Source organism: Serinus canaria, chromosome 3 (genome assembly GCF_022539315.1).
Source record: "Serinus canaria isolate serCan28SL12 chromosome 3, serCan2020, whole genome shotgun sequence".
NCBI classification, from domain to species: Eukaryota; Metazoa; Chordata; class Aves; order Passeriformes; family Fringillidae; genus Serinus; species Serinus canaria.
Window position 1 is genome coordinate 58289741 of NC_066316.1, and position 19990 is coordinate 58309730.

A 19990-nucleotide genomic window follows, 5' to 3' on the forward strand; every position below is an offset into this window, starting at 1 on the left:
AACTGCCTTCAGATCCAGGAACCATTGCAGCCAGAAAAAACTGTCTCCTTGGAGATGGAGGCCGTGAGAGACCACAGGTCTTCCTACAGAGACCAGGGAGACATTGCTTGGATAAACTTTTGTAGGTCTGAAGAAAATTAATTCATAATCCAGTTATAAATTAGCTCATCATCTACATAAACCTGTTTAAGGAAACCAGAGTTGGTACATGTTGACACTCTCCCAAATCCAGACACTGCAGTAGTCACATCACAACCATGAATCTCTTGCTGGCACATCATATGACTATCAAAGTCCAGGATGATGGCAAAGTTGTTTGGAGGTCAATTTATCAAGTATTCTGATTAAATTAAATCAAGCTTCTGCTCTATTATTAGCAGTAGATGGTGACTTTGTGTACAAATTTTGGATCTGTGATACACAGGTTTAACACAACGTGGTCTGTGTCCTAAAGCTATATAGAAAAAGCCACACTACCCTCACTCTTTGGAGCTGGCGATCTGAGGGACTGATTTGCTCTACACTTCATAGCAGTCCCTGGCAAAGCTGGGAAACGATTCAAGACCTGTGTCCTAGCCATAAACCCACACTTGCTCTCCTGACATAGAAACAGGAACATGCCAGAGACGCAAAGCAAATGCCAAGTTGTGGAATGGGCCCCTGAAGTATTTTTCTCCCTGGAGAGAGACTAAAGCCTTGCTGTACTTATAAACACCTGCCTAATGATGACAGAATTGAATTTATTGCTTCTTGCAGCAAAAATGCCTCAGAAATAAGATACTAGATGCCCTATTGAGATCATCCAAAACAGCATGTGTTGTAGTTATCACAAACTTCAGGTGATAGCCTGAGACATCTGCAGCACATGTACAATTTGGTGAACACTAAGGCGCAGCTTGTAGAAACTCTGCCTGGGACCCTCCAGAGACTGTAAAGTAGCTGAGACATGATAAGACTTGAAAGAACACCTCACTTCATGATCCTCCATCACTATCCCTGTACAGCAGCTCCAGTGGAAGCGCTGCCAAATGCCTAAGCTGTGCACCTTCTCCTTCAGCTTATCACACACTTAGGTTAGTGAAAACATATTTCTGAGGCTGGCATAATAAGTCTGAACAGTGATCTTAACACAGAACTGCTGCACCTTTTTCTTTGGGAATCAACTGTCCTCCAAAAGCACTTATGCCACAAAGTATTTGTAAAAGAAGACTGGGCTTCAAAAATGTTAATCAAATGCAATATTTTAAACAAAACTTTCTAATCCCTCTTGACACATCTACAAGGTCAAAAACCAAAGCTGTGCCATAACCAGCATCCATAAGAACAAGTAATATCACACCTATTCCAAAAAACTTTCCATCTCTACCATGGGTAAAATTGGTATGAGTAAAGGCGATGTCCATTAAACTAGATTTGACAGCGATGTTAAAGGTGAGGAACTATAATTTATATATTGCCTGTAACAGGGTCAAATTCCTGGTAGAAATGGCAAAACAATCTAAACCACAGCCACCTGATATTGTTGGATTTCTTTTCTCATATTAAAAAAAGAAAGTTTTCATGACTTTTTATTGATAGAAGACGTAATCAAAATGGTCCCTTTTGACTGGAGAGATTTAATCATGCAGGTTGCGGAGGAATCTTATTTGCAGGTCATAAATTAGGTGAAAAAGACCCATGTTTATTTATTTTCATTTCTTCTCCTCTGGACAAAAATCCCTATTTTATTATCTGGAACAACTGGCAAATATTTAAAAATATGGTCCTTACAAATTTAGCTTCATTCCTCAGATGTCAGGCCAACAACAGCTGAAAGAAAAAAACCAAATAAATTCTTGCCCCGTTCACCCTTTCACCACCTTCACAATTCTGTTCCTCTCAGGAAAACTTAAGAGAACTGGTGAACATTGCAGTGTGCCAGAGAAGTCAGTGCACACAGGCTATTTTAGATCAAAGGGAGAAATGCCTTCTGAAGTGCCAAGATCTTCCTTGCTATTATACCAAATAAAAATGCCAGCTCATCTTTTCTAATAGATTAAATATTATGGAGAGACAATGTATCTAATAAGAGCAGAGCTGGGTGACTAAAAACATTTTGGGCTGGACAAATACAACTTTCAACTCCTTTTGGAAATAGCCCATCCTGGTGCACAAAGGTGACATACTTGGAGGGCAATAGAGATCACATGCCAGCTTCAGCCAGTAGAAGATAAGAAGATCCAAGAGCGATGAAGTTCTCAGGATGACATTGTCACAGAAGGTGCATCCACTGCAAAACCAGAGCAAGCTCAGAAAGAAAGAAGCTCAAGAACATTCTAATACCATTTCCCACAAGTAAAGATAGAAAGATAACTGGATAGGCATATTAATGGTTCTCATCTTTTCAACTTAGATGTTACCAAAAAAAGATTTTTTACTTTCACTTCTGAGCCACCCTCAGTCTGCTAGACTTCACCTTTAAGCTGTCTGCTAATCAAACAGATCCCTAAAAGTCTTGTTTCCTGACTTCCAAAAGGATTGTAGCAGCTACCTCCTCTTGACTTGCTTTCTCTGGAAGTACTGATTTCTTTTGTACCTTTTTAAGTCTGTGGCTTTGAAAAAAGAGGCTTTAGGCAGCAATCTGAGCTCTTTTAGCACTCCAAGGGCATGCCCATCTGATCTTTTTTTATCAGAAATGCCCCATGTGGTGAGACCAATGTCCATCACCCAGGCCTCTGTCTCCCACAGTGGCTGTTGCAGAGGTGGCTTAAGAAGAGCACATGAAAAAAGCCACTATCTGAAATCTAATCCTCATGCTCCTTCTGCATCCTGCTGTTAGATTTCAGGTGTTAGAGGGAATATCACTGCCTTCCCAATAGGATCTGGTTTGCACCTTTTATCCATTAATTTGTCTAATCTGTTTTGAAACTCCTGATGTGTTCTGACTTCACACTTTCTTGCAGCAGCCAGATTTAGAAGTTTATTACAGGCTTTGAAGAACAGCACTTTTAAAAACCTGTTTTAAATTACATCTGATCAGTTTCAATACATGTTCCCTGATCCAGTACTGTAGGATTTGGTAAACAAATTTAGCACTCATCTTCTGCACTGCTTTCTTGATGCTATAAATCAGCTTCCCTCTTCAGCTTTCTCTCCAAACTGAAGTGAAACCATAAGCCTTCTTTTACTTTTTTTTGCCGCAAATTTAGATGCCCTTTTCCTTTTTTTCTTTTCTTTTTTTTTCTTTTTTTTTTTTTTTTTTTTTGATAAAAAAATATGCCCTTCTTGAGATGCAGAGATTAATTGCAGGTGATACTCAAGGTGTGGAGGCACAAATATTTTCTACATTGGCAAAATGTACTCTTTGGTCTTGTTCTCAGTACCATTCCTGACATGGACAAATTTAGCTGCAGGTACACACTTAGACAATGCCAACAGAGAATTCAGCATGGCTTGGACTGTTCTAAAGCACCACAGAATTGTTTTGGAGATGCTTAAATTAACTCCAAACAAGAGGTTAGATCACACAGCCAGACAGGATTATGCCATGCAGAGATGCTTGCTTAAGCCCTGAAAGATTTACAGCTACACAAGGGCAGTTGCAAACTCTTCCTAGATTTGGTAGCAGCTTGTCCATCTGGGATGCCTACAGTCACAGCACATCAGGTAAAGCAGGCAGGCCTCTTTATCATTTGAAATGTTTTCAGAACAGTACCAGTCTTTTGGGGAGCCTTCTCCTCTCTCCCCAGGCTCTGTATCCAATGTGAACAACATCTGCACTCCATGTACAACAGAGTTAATAATTACAAGAAAAAAAAATCACAGACTGGCAAATTCTCCACAATTTAAGACTTGTTTTCAGTCACCAAGAAACCTTACCAGTATCCCATCTGAAGGGCAAGGCATAGCTGTTATGTGATAGTGGAGGATGGAAAGTATGAACAACTTCCTCTTCACCCAGTGCTGCATGTCTTCTCCCTCCCTATGTGTGCCACTGATGCACCTCAGAAAATATTTATGAGTTCTCATTCAAATACTTCAGCTGATAAATTTAATATCATATTCCCTGGGGTAAGCAAAAAATAAAATATTGCATTGGCCTTCGCACATGTGGATATTATATTACTTTACAATGAAACCCAGCAAGCTGCACATTACAGTTTTTACCACAATCTCCTTGGTAGGAATGTTTCAAATACATTGCATATGTGTGAATACAATATAAGCATACTGAAACGCTTTGAACACTGTAATACATCAGACACTTGAGTCAGGGAAGGAAAAGAAAAAAAAGTCTTCACCTATCTTGGCTCTTATCTCAAGTCTGTGCTGCTCCTTTATGTGTTTGACAATGGTGTTCTTTGGTCTGATGGATGGCGCTACTTACAACATATGAAGTGAACTTCCAAACAACTGGATCCTCGCCCACATGCCCCAAACCTGTTAGCTTGTTCATCAAGTATCTCTGAAGGAAAGCAGACTAGAGTGCTTGCCCTGTGTGGTACAGCTCCCACAAAAACGGATTAAAGGTGTCGCAGCCGTACAACAAAGTCCTTGGTTTTAGCAAACACATTTCTACACACCGTAAAAGCCCCAACACCTGACGTGCTGGGGTTTTATAAGGCTGCAACGCTGAAAAGTAGGCATAGAAGCCGGCAGCATTCAAAGGCATTAAAGATTCACATTGCACGTTCGCTTCCTGCGCGGCCAGCCCGCCGGTATGAGCGCGGCCGGCACCTGCTCCCGCCGGCGGAGCTCCCGCCCGGGGCTCGGCTGCCACCTCCTGCCCGGCCCGGGAAGCGCCGCCGGGCCCCGGCCATGTGCCCGACCCCCGCACGCCAGCCAGCCCCGGCACGGGCACCCAGGACTAGCAGAACGGGGTTTGGGATCCCAGACGGGCCAGCTTCCCCGTTCTACACTTTGGGATTTGGGAAATTATAACTCATAAGCTACAAGCACCCGTCCACGCAGACCTCCCAGTCTGAGACTCCTCTAAACTCTGTTTTTCAGAATAAAGCACGCTTGCTCTCTTTCTATGCTTAAAACATAGAAAGAAGTGAAAACCAGAAAATGTCCATACGTGTGAGCATCGTTCATTCCTAAAGAACAAAGCACTAGCAAGTTAGTGCATCCAAGGAATGAAAACACACTATCAGTGAACATTTCCAAATGGCTCACCAACCCCCACGCAGGAGTTCAGTGGCACAAATATTCACCACCATTTTTAACCATAAAAACCAGTCTTCATTTGGGTTTGTTGGGGCTGGTTTTGAGCAGGGGGGTTTGGTTTTTTTGGTGGCATTTTGGTCTTGTTGTTTGGTTTATTTTTATATACTGCAGATTTCATCCCAGTAGAACCTTGGATCATTCTTAGGGTCTGCTGCTTTGCCTTCAAATTTCCTGATGCAACTGTAGAAAAATATTTAAATAACACATACATGACAAAAGACTTTAACAGGATGGCACACACAGCCTTTCTTTCCCACCTAATTTTATCTTGAGCCTTTAATCTATCTTTAAAATGGCACACCCATGTGTCTGCATGCATGCATCTTTGCTCTTCCACTCCTCTGACCCTTGACAGCTGTTCTCCCTATACTTTGCCTCTCATTTTATGGATTTTTATTGGCAAGAAATCAAGGGTGACAGAGAGAGGGTCACCTCGAGGCTCATGGACTCCACCTGCTACTAACCATGTTGACTAGTCTGCCTCTTCTCAATATAAGAAAAATCACTAAAACTACATGTCCAAAGAGGCACATATATTTCCAATAACTTTCATCTGAAAAGGGCATGAATACAGTCTTGAGAGTCAGATAGAATGATGATGCTGTTCACAATGATCAAAAAAGGCTCAAGACACACTGGTTTTAAAAGAAACTGTATAAGCTGTTGTGCTGAAAACAAATAGTAGATGACCATGAGCGAAGAGTCAGAACCAGCTGAGATTTTTATTTGGAGGGATGGAAGTCAGCCTGGGCAGAAACAGGATTTGAATTTACATCATTTTTTCAAGTTCAGTAGCTTGCTAAGTTCCATGCTTGTAAAGGTACTTCTTGTACATGTGCTGATGAACATTCATTTTGCTGCTCTGAAAACAGCAAAGATGAAGGGTCCCACTTGAATTTTGTCCATTCAAATAAATGGATGAAAAGGGGTATATACCATAGCTCTATTGACATATGAACACTTTTATATATATGGATCTCTAAGGGTGTTTCATTTTTTTTTGTGGAGGTGTTCTACAAAACATGACCTCAATTTCTTAAACACATAGTCTTAAAACCAGAAATCTTTTGTTTTTTTCCCCCATTTGCTTTCCTAAACCTGTCCTAAGCATCTGTATTATGTTATCCAACACACTGGCTGCTAACAATACAATCAATACAAAAGGTTACTTAGGGGTCATGGATTTTTTTCTGCCCTCAAAACACAATCCCAGTTATTTTAACAGGGATTTGACTGCTTTCACTGCAGAAAATGTCTTAGAACCTCTCAGGTGAGAAGGAAAAATAAAGCATACTGGAAGTAGGATTTTTTTTATTTTCAAATTTGGAAACAGGTAATTTAATAAACATTTTTCTGCACATCCACATAAAATACATTTTTTTTGAAGTTTCAAAACTTGATCGTAAATTTTACAGGGCAGGAACCTGGCATGCCAAGAACTGACATAAATACCTTTTTCATCACTTTTGGAAAATAGGTTCTGTCTGCTTACACATTAGAGTATTTTAGAACATCAACATACTAACTCTATTGTTCTGCTTCAAAACTTACCTTACCTTAAGCCTTAGTCAGACTACAGCAAAGATGAAGAGATTCCTGACACTGACTGAGCTAGAGGACAAGCTAGGTTGATTTGTACCTAAACATTTACTGCCTTGTAGATATATTTTTATATTAGTCTGTTTTGTGCCTCCTAATCTTTCAGCAGTAGAAAATATTAGGTATCATAAAAGAATTTTTTAAACAAACTCATCAGGTACAATCCATATTGTGTTTGGATTGTAATTTTTTTTAAATTAAATTTTTTGAAAAGCATACTTGTTACTTTAAGTATCCTCATTTCATGTAATATTGTGTTGCTCAGAGGTCTCAGTGAAAATATTTTAAATACTTTTACTTACAAACTATTAAAAAAATCCCTCCTAACTTTGAATTGGAGAGGAAGGGAAAAGCTCCTTAAGACAAAGTGATTTTCAGATTAGTTTCCATTAGTTCGTATAATATGACATGGACATTTTCAGAAAAAAAGGAGGAAGCATGATAACAAACAGCTGAAAGTTCAGATATTTGTATAGTGATTTACTTCTGTAAGATTGTATCATAATTTAGAGTAGATCAGGTACATGATCAGGCACTTAGCTTTTTATATTTTTCATATATTTGTAGCTTTGTAGATTGCTAATTCATGGCTGTAGCTCTTAATAATTTTCCTGTCCTCTTCTCCACATTTAGGAACAATAAGCTAACCTCCCGTAAACACGTTCCTAAAATATTTAATCTTATTCCATGAAGAGAACCAACTACAAGAATGTTCTGTTATACAATCAGAAGGACTAGAGATAACAGAACTGGGGCAAAGAAGCCCTGGGCTGCATCCAGTGGGGCAGCACCCTGGGAATTATTACCTAACCAACCAACATTTTAGTGGAGTAGCTGTGCCACTATCCCAGACTCCAAGGGACTGCAACAGTGAAATATGCACTGTCATGGGAAACAGGGGAGGTCAGGTGTAACCCATTCTCCTACAGGAGCTGCAGTCAGGTCCATGACTCCATCAAAGCAGGAACTGTGCAAATGTGGAGCTGCTGCTGCTGCACAGATACTCGAGCTTTTGTGACCTACAGAAAACAGTAGTGGTCCAGATTACACACAGGTGGTTCTAAAAGAAAATTAGCTTAACTGGTTTCAAGACTTTTATCATATAGGATGTTCTCCAATGCTCTCTGGGAATCTGTTCTTGACACCTTCAAAATAACTTCCCAGAATTTCTTCAAAGGACTTCATTAGCTTTATACTTCATGGTGAAACATATTTTAGGCCTGTAAACACCTACCCTTCCATACAAAACCACCCAATCCCACTATTTCAGTTCAGAGCACAAAAAATAATTCTGAGGATTTTGCCAACAAAAAGCCACAAATCATACATCACTGAGCAAACCATTCTGTGTTATTCCAGTTTCAAAAGGAAAACATAAAAGTGACATTAAATATGACAGAGGAAAAGTCAGGGAACCCGAACTCTGAAGTCTTTATTTTCCATTCCCATGTTTAGTGCTGTTCAACCACACCTATTCTGGAGACTAGTAATGTACCCCTTTGTGCAGGGAGGCTGCAACCTCAAGTAGGATCCCAAAGCCTACTCCTCCAAAATCTTATCTGAAATCCTGCAGGACATATAAAAATCAGTATATCCTCTACAGTTAAACAAAATACACCCTTTATCAAGAAAGCATGAAGATATTGGCTCTCTAGTCTACAAAGCAGAGGCCTCAGAGAAGCATTTACTAAGTGATGCACTATGAAGGAGTACTTTGCCTCAGCCAATTTAGAAAAATAAATCTTTAAGCCTTGGGTGGAATATTTGGATCTCAGGAAATTTTTGAAAATAAAGCAAACCCTAGGGATAATTTTAAGTAAAAAGCATGAAGCAAATTTAATCAGTTTCCCAATGCTTACTCTGCATAAGCTCCAAGTCACTTGTAACATTTCATTTCCTGGAAAAGTCCTAATTGAAACCTAAGCATTTTGATAAGAAAACTTAAGATTTCAACCTAAATCCTTCTTTCAAAAAACACGTGGGAAGTGTTGATTCTATTCCAATGAAAAGAACTTGGAATGAAAAGATGCCATTCCCTAATATTAACATTCATGACTATGTAAAATGGTATGGAACACATAAAAAATATAACATTCCTGAATGTTTACTGAGGTGCCATTCCACTGCAGCAAAACACTGCCTAACTTGCTTGTAAACTACAGCTCCCCTTACCTGAATCTCTTAACAGTAATTAAGAGGAAATGCAACAATCCAGCTACTGCTAATGTTGCAATTACACTGATATAAATGAATCACAAAAAAACCCATTTTGATGTTATTTTTCCCACACAAAGTTAAAACATTAAATGAGTATTTTGTAAACCCAGATTGTGTGAGCTGGACTCCTTTCAACTTGGTGGCAGGCTTAACACATATTAACTGAATCATGGAATAAGTTATGCTGGAAATAATCATGGAGTCTTAACTACAAACCAAACACTGCCAAGCCCACCACTAAGCCTCACCTCCTCCAGGCTAAATAACCTGGTTCCTAACTGGTTTCAGATCCTTCACAAGATTTGCCATCCTCTTTTTAACAAACTTAAGTACCTTAAGGTCTGTTTTCTGAGAACATGCATTAGTTTAGCAAAAGGATACAGATCTCACATATTTGAGCAGGTGACTTAATATTGAGTACACCTGAAAATGTTACTATAGAGAAACCTTTTTAACAACCCAAGTCACCCAGATCTACCTACTACAAAGTAGTAGACAGGGCCAAAACTAAAAGAGACCCTTGAAGAGCCTGAAGAAGAGCTGTCAGAAAAGTGCATCTGAGCCCAGCTGAAGAAACCTGCCTTCACTCTCACACTTATGACCAGGGGTATCAAGAGGGGTTACAAACCATGGTAAAAATTCAAGCTGAAGACCCTGAAAACAGAGAAACATTCCTCATCTCCTCAGCTACAGGTGCTCAGTCCGAAATATTCACATTCGTATCTTACACATTAGCATAATCAGCAATTCCTTATGACTCACTCCATTTAAGAGCTACTTGGCAGAAAATTTAAGACAGATGGAACAACTTGCAGGAGGGTAACGATCACACCAGTATGAATCCCTTGCGTACAAAAAACAGACAAAGACTAAAGTTCTGAACATCAATTATGAGCAACTACAGAAACCAAAACACTGGGCAAGTTAGGAGTTTAACACTGCCTAATCTGAGCAAGTGAGAATTTAACTACTTGGCTATCCTACTAAGAACTACAGAATCAAATCTACAAGTGGCATGACAATACTAGTTAGAAGATGCTATCACCCACAATTTGAGGCAGAGGAACAAGTAAAACACATATTGTGTCCATTAACTTCCCTGGATGAATTAAGAAAGCATTTATAGAAATCCTGCAACATCTCTGAAGAACTGGGAAACAGTTAAGGCTGTTCTTCTCATTTGTTTTGGCAGAAGGACCCAAATTTTTAGCACAGAAGGAGCAATACTTTCAATCAGAATCCTAAAAATGCAGACAAAAGCAATACCAAGCAAGGGTAGTATTTAACTGTCTGCATTATTGCAACCTGAATCTCTGCTATGTCCTAGCTGGTAACTTCTGGGGTAGGAACAGAAAACAGAATTACCCTAAACCAGGAATGGCGGCAGGGATCCCCATGATCTCTTTAGTAAACTGGCACAGTTAAAATACTAATAAACTAGACCAACATTTGCCAAGTTTTTTGTATGTTCTGATGCTATCCTTTGCAACTCAAAAGAACTGTTCCATAGACAAAATCATTAATCACACATACACTAGACTGGTTCAAAATTTATTTGTCATTCATTTCTTGCACTTGAAGTACTCTTCAATGACATCTTTGGCCTGAGATTCCTTGCCATAGTCCTGTAACACAAAATAATCTATTATCAACATAAACACAGACCCATCCTAAATTGAACAAACTGTTTCATAAGGACAAATGAGATTCTAACACTTTTTCACAAGAATTTTTTAAATTTCACACAAGTAAGCTCAAGCAATTTGCCAGTTTTTCCCCTATTCTTTAATAAGACTATTCTAATAAAGTCCAGTCCTATTTCATTCAAATGTAACACCCATTGACAGGAATGCAAACAAAATCTTTTTTGTTTAAGGAAACTCAAGAAAAGCATGTGAAAAAGTAGCATGACTATGAAAATGCATGCAGAAGGCACCAGTCTTCATTGTGAAGATGTAGCCATCTCTTGGGACCTCAGAGACCACAAAGTCTTTAAGGCTCGTACTGCGGCTTTACTTTGCCAGTGTTATAGTGAAGTAAGCTCCGCAAAACATTTTCAAGTTGAGCGGACACACTGAACTGGCTTTTCTGCGTAAAGCAAAGCTTCCTATCTTCTAGGTAGGCCCTTCCTTTTAATGATTACTGACAGATAGGCATAGATACTTCGAGGACACAACTATTACCTCACAAAATGTACATGAGTAAATGAACATGACAGGGACTATGATACAGGAAAGCAGCTTTTGATCATCACTATCAACAAAAAAATTTAGGAGCTGTATTTAACAGTTCCTTATCTAAAGCAACCTTTGGTTTACTACTTATTTTCAGAAGTAAAAAAATAAAACATATTTAGCAATCTTACTTTGACAACCACACAACTGCAGCCCACCACTTTGCGAGGTTTTCCTTCTCTGTCGATCTTGCAGAGACCCACCCATTCGCCCAGCTTCTTGTTGTCATCAACCTGTGCAGAGCACCACATCACATCAGAACTTGCCATTTCTAGTAGAGCTGGCTCAGCCCGGAAGCTGCTGTACTGTCAGAAGCATTGGGTAACGGATGGCTGCTTTCCTCACAGGCATCAGCAGAGGGAGCCAAAGTATCATCATCGTACAGCTTGAGCCTCCCTGGAGTCACAGCAATGTTTCTCCCGTCCTCCCTCCCAGCAAAAATCTTATTTCTTATTGTCCAGGACACCAGAATTCACTTTAACTGTGCAAAATATCCAATCCACATCCCTTGCCATTTACACCCGTAGGTTTTGTATTGTGAAAAAATGGCAATCACATAGAACCAGAACAATATGCTGCTAAGGGAAGTTCTGCTTAGGTAAGTCATACACAGAATTACAGTAGTGTTCTAAAGATTCAGCTCTCTACATGCTGAAACAAGCAACACAACTGTTCCAAACTTTTGTTTTAAAAGTTCACTCACCTTTATTAAGTTGATCTGGTGTTCTGCACAGAGTGCTTCAACTAATTTTACATATGTGGGTTCATCACAATTTGAAGCCAGAACACAGAGATGGGCTTGGCGTCTAAAAAAAAAAAAAACCAAAAAAAACAACAAAAAAAAACTGACAGATGTTACTTCAGGCACTAATTAAAATTTCTTGATAATCAAAACCAAAAATAATTACATTCAGCACATGCATTTCTAGAGAACCACTTTTTAAGTTTTAACTTTTGTTTATGAGACACCATAAGCTTTTGAAACACTAGATATACTCTTGATGTGATTAGTCACTTTTAATGTTATTTATATATACATTACAGGCTATTCATACATTGTTAGCTTTATCCTCAGAGTCTATTCCTGTTTTGAAAGCTTCTAAAAATATCACTAAATAAATTCTCAGCCATTGGACAAAGGTCTGATGACTGGGTAAGTACCACACTCCCTACAGAACTGCCACAGTTACAAAGCAACCAAGTTACAAGTCACTTCTTTTTTACCACCATATTACAGTAATTTAACATTAGAATTTTAGTTACTAAAAGCTTGCATTTTCATGTCAAGGTGTTTTAAGTTCTTCAGAACAATCTTTTCTACTTACGTTCAGAGAAGCTGTAATGACAAGGCCCCAATTCTAATTAGGATCTTTGTATACTGTGGTACAATGTTAAGATACCAAAGGGATACCTGACAACAGAGAGAGCTGAGTAGGTCTTCTATGCTTAACCTAATGAAATGTGACCTCTGCAAACAAAGTCAGTTTTCCCTAAAAAGACCTTCTTTATCAGGAGCATCACCAGAACGCCATAAACGTTTCCAAGCAAGAACCATCACACACAAACGTGTAGAAACCTCATACACATCATCTGAGCACACAGATTTTAAAGCAGGAGCTGAACTCAGAAGAACTCACACAAAGCAACTGTCAGTCACCTAAGCTGTAGTTCTCTGCCCCTGCTTAGTGCCTTGTCCCAGAGGTTTCTGCATACAGGTTTGTCAGACAGTAGTTATCACTCACAGGACGAGTGAAGGGGTATCCGACTAACTGAGAAGTCATCACCCAAACACTGTAGCTTTACATTTAAGCAGATTTATTTTGCAAGGAATGTATGGATTAGCATATAAACACACACACAGGTGTGTATGTATACCTGTACATACAGATATACTTTGCCCTAGAAAAGACCATAACTGATTCCCCAATGACTGGCACATAAGTTCAATATTAATTTGATATTGCACCTTGACAATGTACTTATTGTGTCAATAGGCAAAAAAAAAAGAGACAGCAAAAAAAGTGTAAGAAATCGATGAATTTTTTTCATAAAAACGAAATGAACTCTTGTAGGAAAAGTCTGAAATACATATTAACCCCATCAAAATCATTAAAAGTTTTGAAAATACTTTATTACTTCCTAAAATATAAGGTTCTTGAAACCTAGAGTTTCATAGCCACATACAGCAAGCATTATTAAATTTTCTTCACATAACCCATATGCCCACATGATCACTCAGTGGCACTGGGGCCACAAAATGACAGAAATTAAACCACCAGATTCTGCTTTTTGTCAATATTTGAGTTTAGCTTCTATATTTTAAGATTCCATTTCAAGTCCCCAAACCAGGAGTTACAAAAGACAAAAATTACTGGAAGACAGCTACAATCTTGCATAAGTTTTAAACTGAACACCTGAATAAAATGGCGACTGCAGGTGTTCAGCACACCTTATCACAAGGTCTCACCCAGTTTTACTATTCACAGCAGAGAAACTGGTCACACCACACTTACTTGTCCAAGGCTTTGGCTGCTTCACGGATACCGCGAGCAAGGCCATCGTGGATAAGTGCGGTCTTCAGCACTTCTTGCAGAGCGGTGTTAACATCCATTACACCTCCAGCAGTAATGCTAAAGAGAAGACACACAATGTTCTGATCGTGTCAACAACTTTTAACTAAATGCAAAAGCTTCCCGTCCACCTGCAAGCATCAGGCCATTAAAAAAGTACAGAAAAAAAAGCAAGTTAAAGCACTATGCCAAAGGAAAAACAGACGAAGGATGAACTCGAAAGAAGCTAAGGCATTAAATCCTCCTGGTGAGCCGCCGGGCCATGCTGCCTCCACGTTCCTTTGGGGAGGAGAGGACGCCATGCGCACAGCGGCCCTGCCAGGGGGACCCCGCGCCCATCTCCCGGCCTGCAGGAAGCACGCAGCAGCACCGCGCCGGGGTCTGCACACACGGCACAGCCAGAGCTCCCGAGCCTGACGCGCAACGGAGCGACCCGGCCCCTCCGCCCGCCGCCCTCGACGGCCCCGGCCCTGCTCACCCTTCCTCGGCCATGGCGCTCTCGGTGGGTGCGGTCCCCGCCTGGGTTCCTACTGCAAATACAGACACAGGCCGCCCCGGTGAGCGGCGCCGGCCGCCCCGGGGCCCCCGCCCGGCCCGCTCCCGCCGCGATGCCCCGAGGGCCGGGGGGATCCCGCCCGACCGGGCCCCGGAGCCATCGCGGACACTCACCCGGCACCGCCGCGCGCCGCTGCACAGAGAGGAGGCGTAGCCACCGCCGCGCGCTCTTATAGCGCCACAGGACCCCGGCCTGTGTGCGCGCGCGCCGGGGCTGCCCGCCGCGGTGCCTGATATTCGGCTTGCCCGCCTCCTGTCCGCGGCAGAGGATGATTTGTGCGGCTTTGAAACCAAGAGCCGGGAAGTGGTTTTAAACAGAAATTAAAGTGGGAAACTGAGTAGCTGTAAGCAACAACTGCAAATTGGCTTTGTCAAACAAACACTCTGTGGGAGATACCTCTGCTGTTACCAATGGCTGAACCCAGCAGTCACAGCAGAGGCCCTTCCTCAATGAGGATTAAATAAAGCCTCACAAGAAACTCGGTTTGCTGTTTTCCAGGGAAAGAATGGTGCAAATTAAGTCTCCGAAGGAAAACTATAACCCAAGAGGTTCCATAAGAAGGAGCATTGCTCTTCAATGGAAAAACAACTTTTAAGTCCTTGAAGTATCCATTTGATTTGGAGGAGCAGCCTCTGGGGGGAACACCAGCTGTGCCAGTGGGCAGGAGTCACCTCGGGCTGGATCACCAGCCAAGGGTCACCTGGGCTGCTTCACTCGGGCAGGACGTGCACCCGGTGCTGCCGAAACGATCTGGCATCACTGGCACGATCCCTCTGTCACTGGCAGCCAAGAAATGGGCAACATGGAGAAAACACCCTAATTCCCCTCTCTGCCAGCAGGTCACAACACTGAGCTGTAGATTGGAAGCCTCATAAGTGCGACTGCTCACCCCTGTTCCTGTCACATGTGCACAGGTGGTTCAGCGATGGCGAGTGCGGCACAGCCACCGCACTGCAATGTGTTCTGCTTCAGATGGATGACTTGACTGTTGGGTATTCTACATGTGATAAAATATAAGAGAAATAGGTAACAAATATTGATAGACACGGCTTGTGGCTAGTGCAATCAAACACATTTGTCACCAGTGTTGTCAGCCACGTTTTCCACAATATGTTCTCTTCCTTGGTCTTCCTGGTGTTGCCAAGCAGCAGGATGTAGGCTAAATACAGCTAGGGAAGAGACACTGTGCACAAAGCGCCTCATTGGAGCTGGTCAGGGCAGAGGAAGACAGAGAGGACAAGCAGAACCTGCTCAGATGTCTTGGAGCTGCCCAGCTCAGCCTGCACAGCTTTTCAGAGCCTGCCTGGGGGAAGGCCTGGCTGGGGGCTGCAGCACTTCTAGGCTCCAGCTGTGAGACACAGCCCATGTCAACTCTGAGGCAGTCACCTACATTTACACTACAGAGATGTAGAAAGGGCAGAAGCCAGCCTCTGAGCAAGTCATGGAGAGAAGCACAATATGGGGGCTGTCTTCTCCCTGCAAGCTGAGCTACCAAGGACAAAGTGGGTAGGAACACCCCTGCCCACTGCTAACACGGCAGCCTCTGAGATGCATTTGGCACCTTCAATGCTGCCATATATTGCTTGAAATTCTGAACTGCAACTCCTGTTGCAATACCCCCGTGTGTTGCAACCACTGCAGTCCCAACATAGATATTCTAATTTAGCAGCTCCTGTGAGACATGTGGTCCTGACTTCCTCCCTCCTTCTTCCACAAGAAGTAGGAACATGTAATTTCCTTGCACTGCTCAGAAAACATGCAATCACATACAAATAATACTGCCCACTTTTTTCCCATCTCTTCAGGGGAGAATATTTTTCCCTATATCCATCCATCACTTAATCTTCTTGTGCCCTTGAAAAGCATCAAAGGTACCTAATCTACAGAGTAGTTTTTGTACTGAGTGTAACAATATACCATTACCTCCCCTAAAGGTCTTCAAAGGATAAGAAGTCTGTATGCAGCCTACAACACATCAGTATCTCCAGGAAGAGCTATATACGTTCAGCCCAGGAGATGGAAGTATGCACATCTGAAAGCTTTGTATTACAGCAAAAATGATAACAGTCCAAGTATAGTCTAATATTCTCGCAGCTGAACACTAAAAAGCAGTTTTCCTAGAACAGTTGCAAGAAAACTGTGCTGAGATAAAAGTTAGGTATTTGTAGAGAGGAGGTTTTCATTGGCACTGAACTCTGTGTGGAAATGTTGGTATAGCCTAGTAGGAGTCTGTTATTTTTGTTTAATAACTAATAAAGCATGTGATCCTGTTGGAAGGTCTCTTCATTGCACAGTGTGAGCTCAGCATTCATGTGGGTGTTCTGCAGGTTGTTGGTACTACTCCACCTGTACCACCTTTCTGTCCACATTTCTAGAAGCAGTAGCTAGTTTCTTAAGCTCTGCATTTTCCCTTGGACTTATGTTCATTGAGTACCCTGCAGTTCAAATGCTGGCACACAGCCATGAGGAATAACACGTTTAAACCAAGGATTGCAGTCCTGTGCTAAAAGTACTTCCAGTGCACTTGAGGCTGGGTGAGTGGTGTAAAGTGAGAGCTAGAAAATGAGGAACTGCCGGATGCAGGGTTCTGAAGGGCTGAGGTGGTGTCAGTGCAGATGCTGACCTGCAGCTTCACTGTGCAGCAAGCCCCAGCAGAGGAACTTGGTCCTCTCAAAATTTGGTTATATTACAAACAGGATAACATTGTACCTATAAACTTGGATTTGGGGAGAGGAAGATGAGCTGCTGTCACAAGGCATTCAAGAATTTTGATTCTCTCCAGCCTGCTGTTCTGAGTGATCCATTTGGACTCACCATATTGCTGCATACATTTAAAAACCCTTTGGTTATAGCTACTACCCTTTGTGCTTGCCATTCAGTTCCTTGACTCTCCGTGACTGTCTCCCTTTCCAGGCTGGCAGCCTTCCTTTCTTTTTCCACTCTGATCAAAATGGGAACTGAACTTGGGGACTTTTTCAGAAGAACTGAGACTATAATGTTTCACTCTTGTCTCAGCCATCCTCTTCCTGCTCCTTTTCCCCATTATCTCTCCTTGTCTCTTGCTCTGGTAACATTTATCTTCCCCTTGTATTCCCCTGGCAACCACAACCCATGTCTTCTTCAAAATGTCAGACTACAGGGATAGTTTAAGTGCCATATTGTGAACTCAGCAACTGAGTAATGAGCAGTTTAGACGTGGCACAGTGTGGTGAGGCAGCCATATAAGCAGATTAAAGTATCAGGTATTGTAGACTTCCAAGAGAGGTCCATGACACTGCTAAACTCTGAACAATAAGTTGTGAATTTCAGTTCCAAACAATCCTTGCAAAAACTTACTTTTATCTCACATCTGTCTCTAGAAATACAAATCATTTGCATGTGCATGTGCAATAAATAAATGTCATTGGATAGAATAATCTCATTTTCCTTGCAAAACAGAGATTATTTCTCAGTCCTGTGGAAAATCAACCTGGAAGCCTTCTTGTTCAATATCCACAGAAGTTCTGCTCACCAGCCCCAAGGGAGAGATGTGTATTTCCAAGTACCTCCAGATGTAGAAAAGAACAGCCACCCACGTGCAAGAGATGTCTGTGTCAAGTTTCAAGTACTTGGAGAAATTAAGGAGAGGTCATTCTGGAGTTTCAGAGAGAGGACAAGCTATGATATTTCAATACCAATTTGAAATTAACTAAGGCCTTGATTCACAATAACTGAGCAAAACAGTTTGCTGGTTTCTGTTGCCTTCTACATGATTTTGCATGAAATGCTGAAAGGATGTGGTTATGATGTGGTCACATTAGAGTAATTTTGAACTATTTCCCAATAGCATTGTGCAGCTGCTGACAAAAAAAAAAAATTCATATGATATAAATATGCACTAAGGATTTTCTTGATTGCAATGCAAGTCTTTCTAAGATCTCTACAACTATACAAAGCAATAATAAGGAATATATATTCCCACGTGTGCTGAGCATTTCACAATGTCCTGGAAGTCTATGAAGGAAGCTACTCTTTCTGCAATTGTCCTTCATATGTTTTTACCTTGTGGACATAAGCCATGAATTTGACTCTATGTCTAGTATTTATAGAGAACTAGTGCTCTAAACCTTGAATTCTACATCCAATTTGAGATCTGAAAGAAAAAATACATGTCATTAAAGTTGTTGCAGATGTGACATAAGCAAGAAGGGCTTGTATGCTTTGAAAATATATTTATTTTTATTAGACTTGATAAACTGTTGTAAGAGGCTGGTAACTAGTCCTGGTTCAAAGGTAGCAACTATTTGTAGCTCTACTGGTTTTGGCTGGGGTAGTGTTACTTGTTGTCACAGTAGCTAGTATCGGGCTGTGTTTTGAATTTGTGCTGTAAACAGTGTTGATAACGCTGGGATGTTTTAGTTTCTGCAGAGCAGTGCTTGCAAAGAGCCAAGGCCTTTTCTGCTTCTCAGCTCACTACAACAGTGAGGAAGCTGGGGATGCACAAGGAGCTGGGAGGGGATTCAGCCAGGAGTGCTGACCCCAACTAACACAGGGATATCCCATACTGAACGATGTCATGCTCACCATATGCAGAGCTAGGGGAAGAAGAAGAAAGTGGGGGACATTTGGAGTGATGGTATTTGTCTTCCCAAGTAATGGTTACATGTGATGGAGCCCTGCTTTCCTTGAGATTGCTGAATACCTGCCTGCCTGTGGGAATTGGTGAAGAATTTCCTTGTTTTGCTTTGCTTTCATGCATGGCTCTTCCTTCACTAATTAAACTGTCTTTGTCTCAATGCACAGGTTTTCTAACTTTTGCTCTTCTGATTCTTTGCCTGATCCCACTGGGAGGGAGTGAATGAGAGGATGTGTGGGGCTGAGTTGCTGGCTGATGTTAAACCATAATGAAAGCTTACTGAAAATATGTGAAGAATTAAACATCTATTGACAAGTTTCTTTTGGCAATAATGAGCAGTGCATAAGCAAGGACCTTCATAGCCATGTTTCACTATTGGAATCATATATCACTGCTACTTCTCACACTTCAGCCTTCTGTGCACACTGACTTTGTGGAACTCTGACTCTATAGGCTTTTTTGGGTTACTCATGTAAAGTAATGAAAGGACAATTGGGGTTTGAAAATAGTTGGAAGCTGTGGAGTTAAGAGTATAGACTCAAAAGAGCAAGTAGTTGTTGTAAGAATTGTTTCATCTCCTGAAGATAATTGACTGCATCTCCAGCCACAAAAATGAATGCTTTATTCTCTTGCCACAATTTTATTCTTTCTCTATAAGTTTCTCTTATTCACTCTACTTGTGTGTCATACTTTGAATATATAATGTTTTTGTTATTATGCTTTTGTGAACTCCTGATGACTTGCGAGTCCTCTTCCTTTTTTCTTTTCTTTTTTTTTTTGGGGGGGGGTGGGGGTTAAGCTGCTTTCTCATTGCTGAAGAGGCAATATCTGTGGAAAGGATTTATGGTTATGTCTTTTCGTAGAAGCAGACAGGGAAGGTTCAAGGTAGTTCTTAGGTACTTTTTCAATAGCCATAATACATGCCACACAAAATATATTCTCAAACTAAGCTCCAGCAAAGGAACATGTTGCTGGTTTTCTTTGTGGCTGC

The 19990-nt window shown here is 41.2% G+C and overlaps 1 protein-coding gene and 3 non-coding genes across 6 annotated transcripts; all 4 read right to left on the minus strand.

The window, feature by feature from the left end:
* Window positions 1-10559: 10559 nt before the first annotated feature.
* Window positions 10560-14609, minus strand: RPS12 (ribosomal protein S12). Of its 3 annotated transcripts, none has more exons than XM_009095229.4 (6): window positions 14498-14609; window positions 14307-14358; window positions 13772-13888; window positions 11962-12064; window positions 11390-11491; window positions 10560-10649 (listed from the first exon to the last, which is right to left on the minus strand). In XM_009095229.4, exons 2-6 carry the CDS (start codon window positions 14318-14320, stop codon window positions 10587-10589), a joined length of 399 nt encoding a protein of 132 aa, XP_009093477.1. In that variant the 5' UTR covers window positions 14321-14358; window positions 14498-14609; the 3' UTR covers window positions 10560-10586. The 3 variants fall into 3 exon arrangements, with proteins under 3 accessions (XP_009093477.1, XP_050828173.1, XP_050828174.1); XM_050972216.1 differs by having other exon boundaries at window positions 10560-10666; XM_050972217.1 differs by lacking the exon at window positions 14307-14358 and having other exon boundaries at window positions 10560-10666; window positions 14498-14521.
* Window positions 10976-11110, minus strand: LOC115485029 (small nucleolar RNA SNORA33). The gene has a single exon (XR_003945774.2). It is a non-coding gene; the product is annotated as a small nucleolar RNA SNORA33 (small nucleolar RNA).
* LOC115485030 (small nucleolar RNA SNORD100) lies at window positions 11558-11644 on the minus strand. Its single transcript, XR_003945775.1, has one exon. It is a non-coding gene; the product is annotated as a small nucleolar RNA SNORD100 (small nucleolar RNA).
* Window positions 12974-13048, minus strand: LOC115485021 (small nucleolar RNA SNORD101). Its single transcript, XR_003945766.1, has one exon. It is a non-coding gene; the product is annotated as a small nucleolar RNA SNORD101 (small nucleolar RNA).
* Window positions 14610-19990: the final 5381 nt, after the last annotated feature.

Coding starts and splice junctions, on each gene's coding strand:
- RPS12 (XM_050972216.1), bottom strand. Junction 12,065..13,771: donor GCAGCCAAAGCCTTGGACAA/GTAAGTGTGGTG, acceptor TTTTTTTTTTAG/ACGCCAAGCCCATCTCTGTG. Junction 10,667..11,389: donor GCAGTTGTGTGGTTGTCAAA/GTAAGATTGCTA, acceptor TGTTGATAATAG/ATTATTTTGTGTTACAGGAC.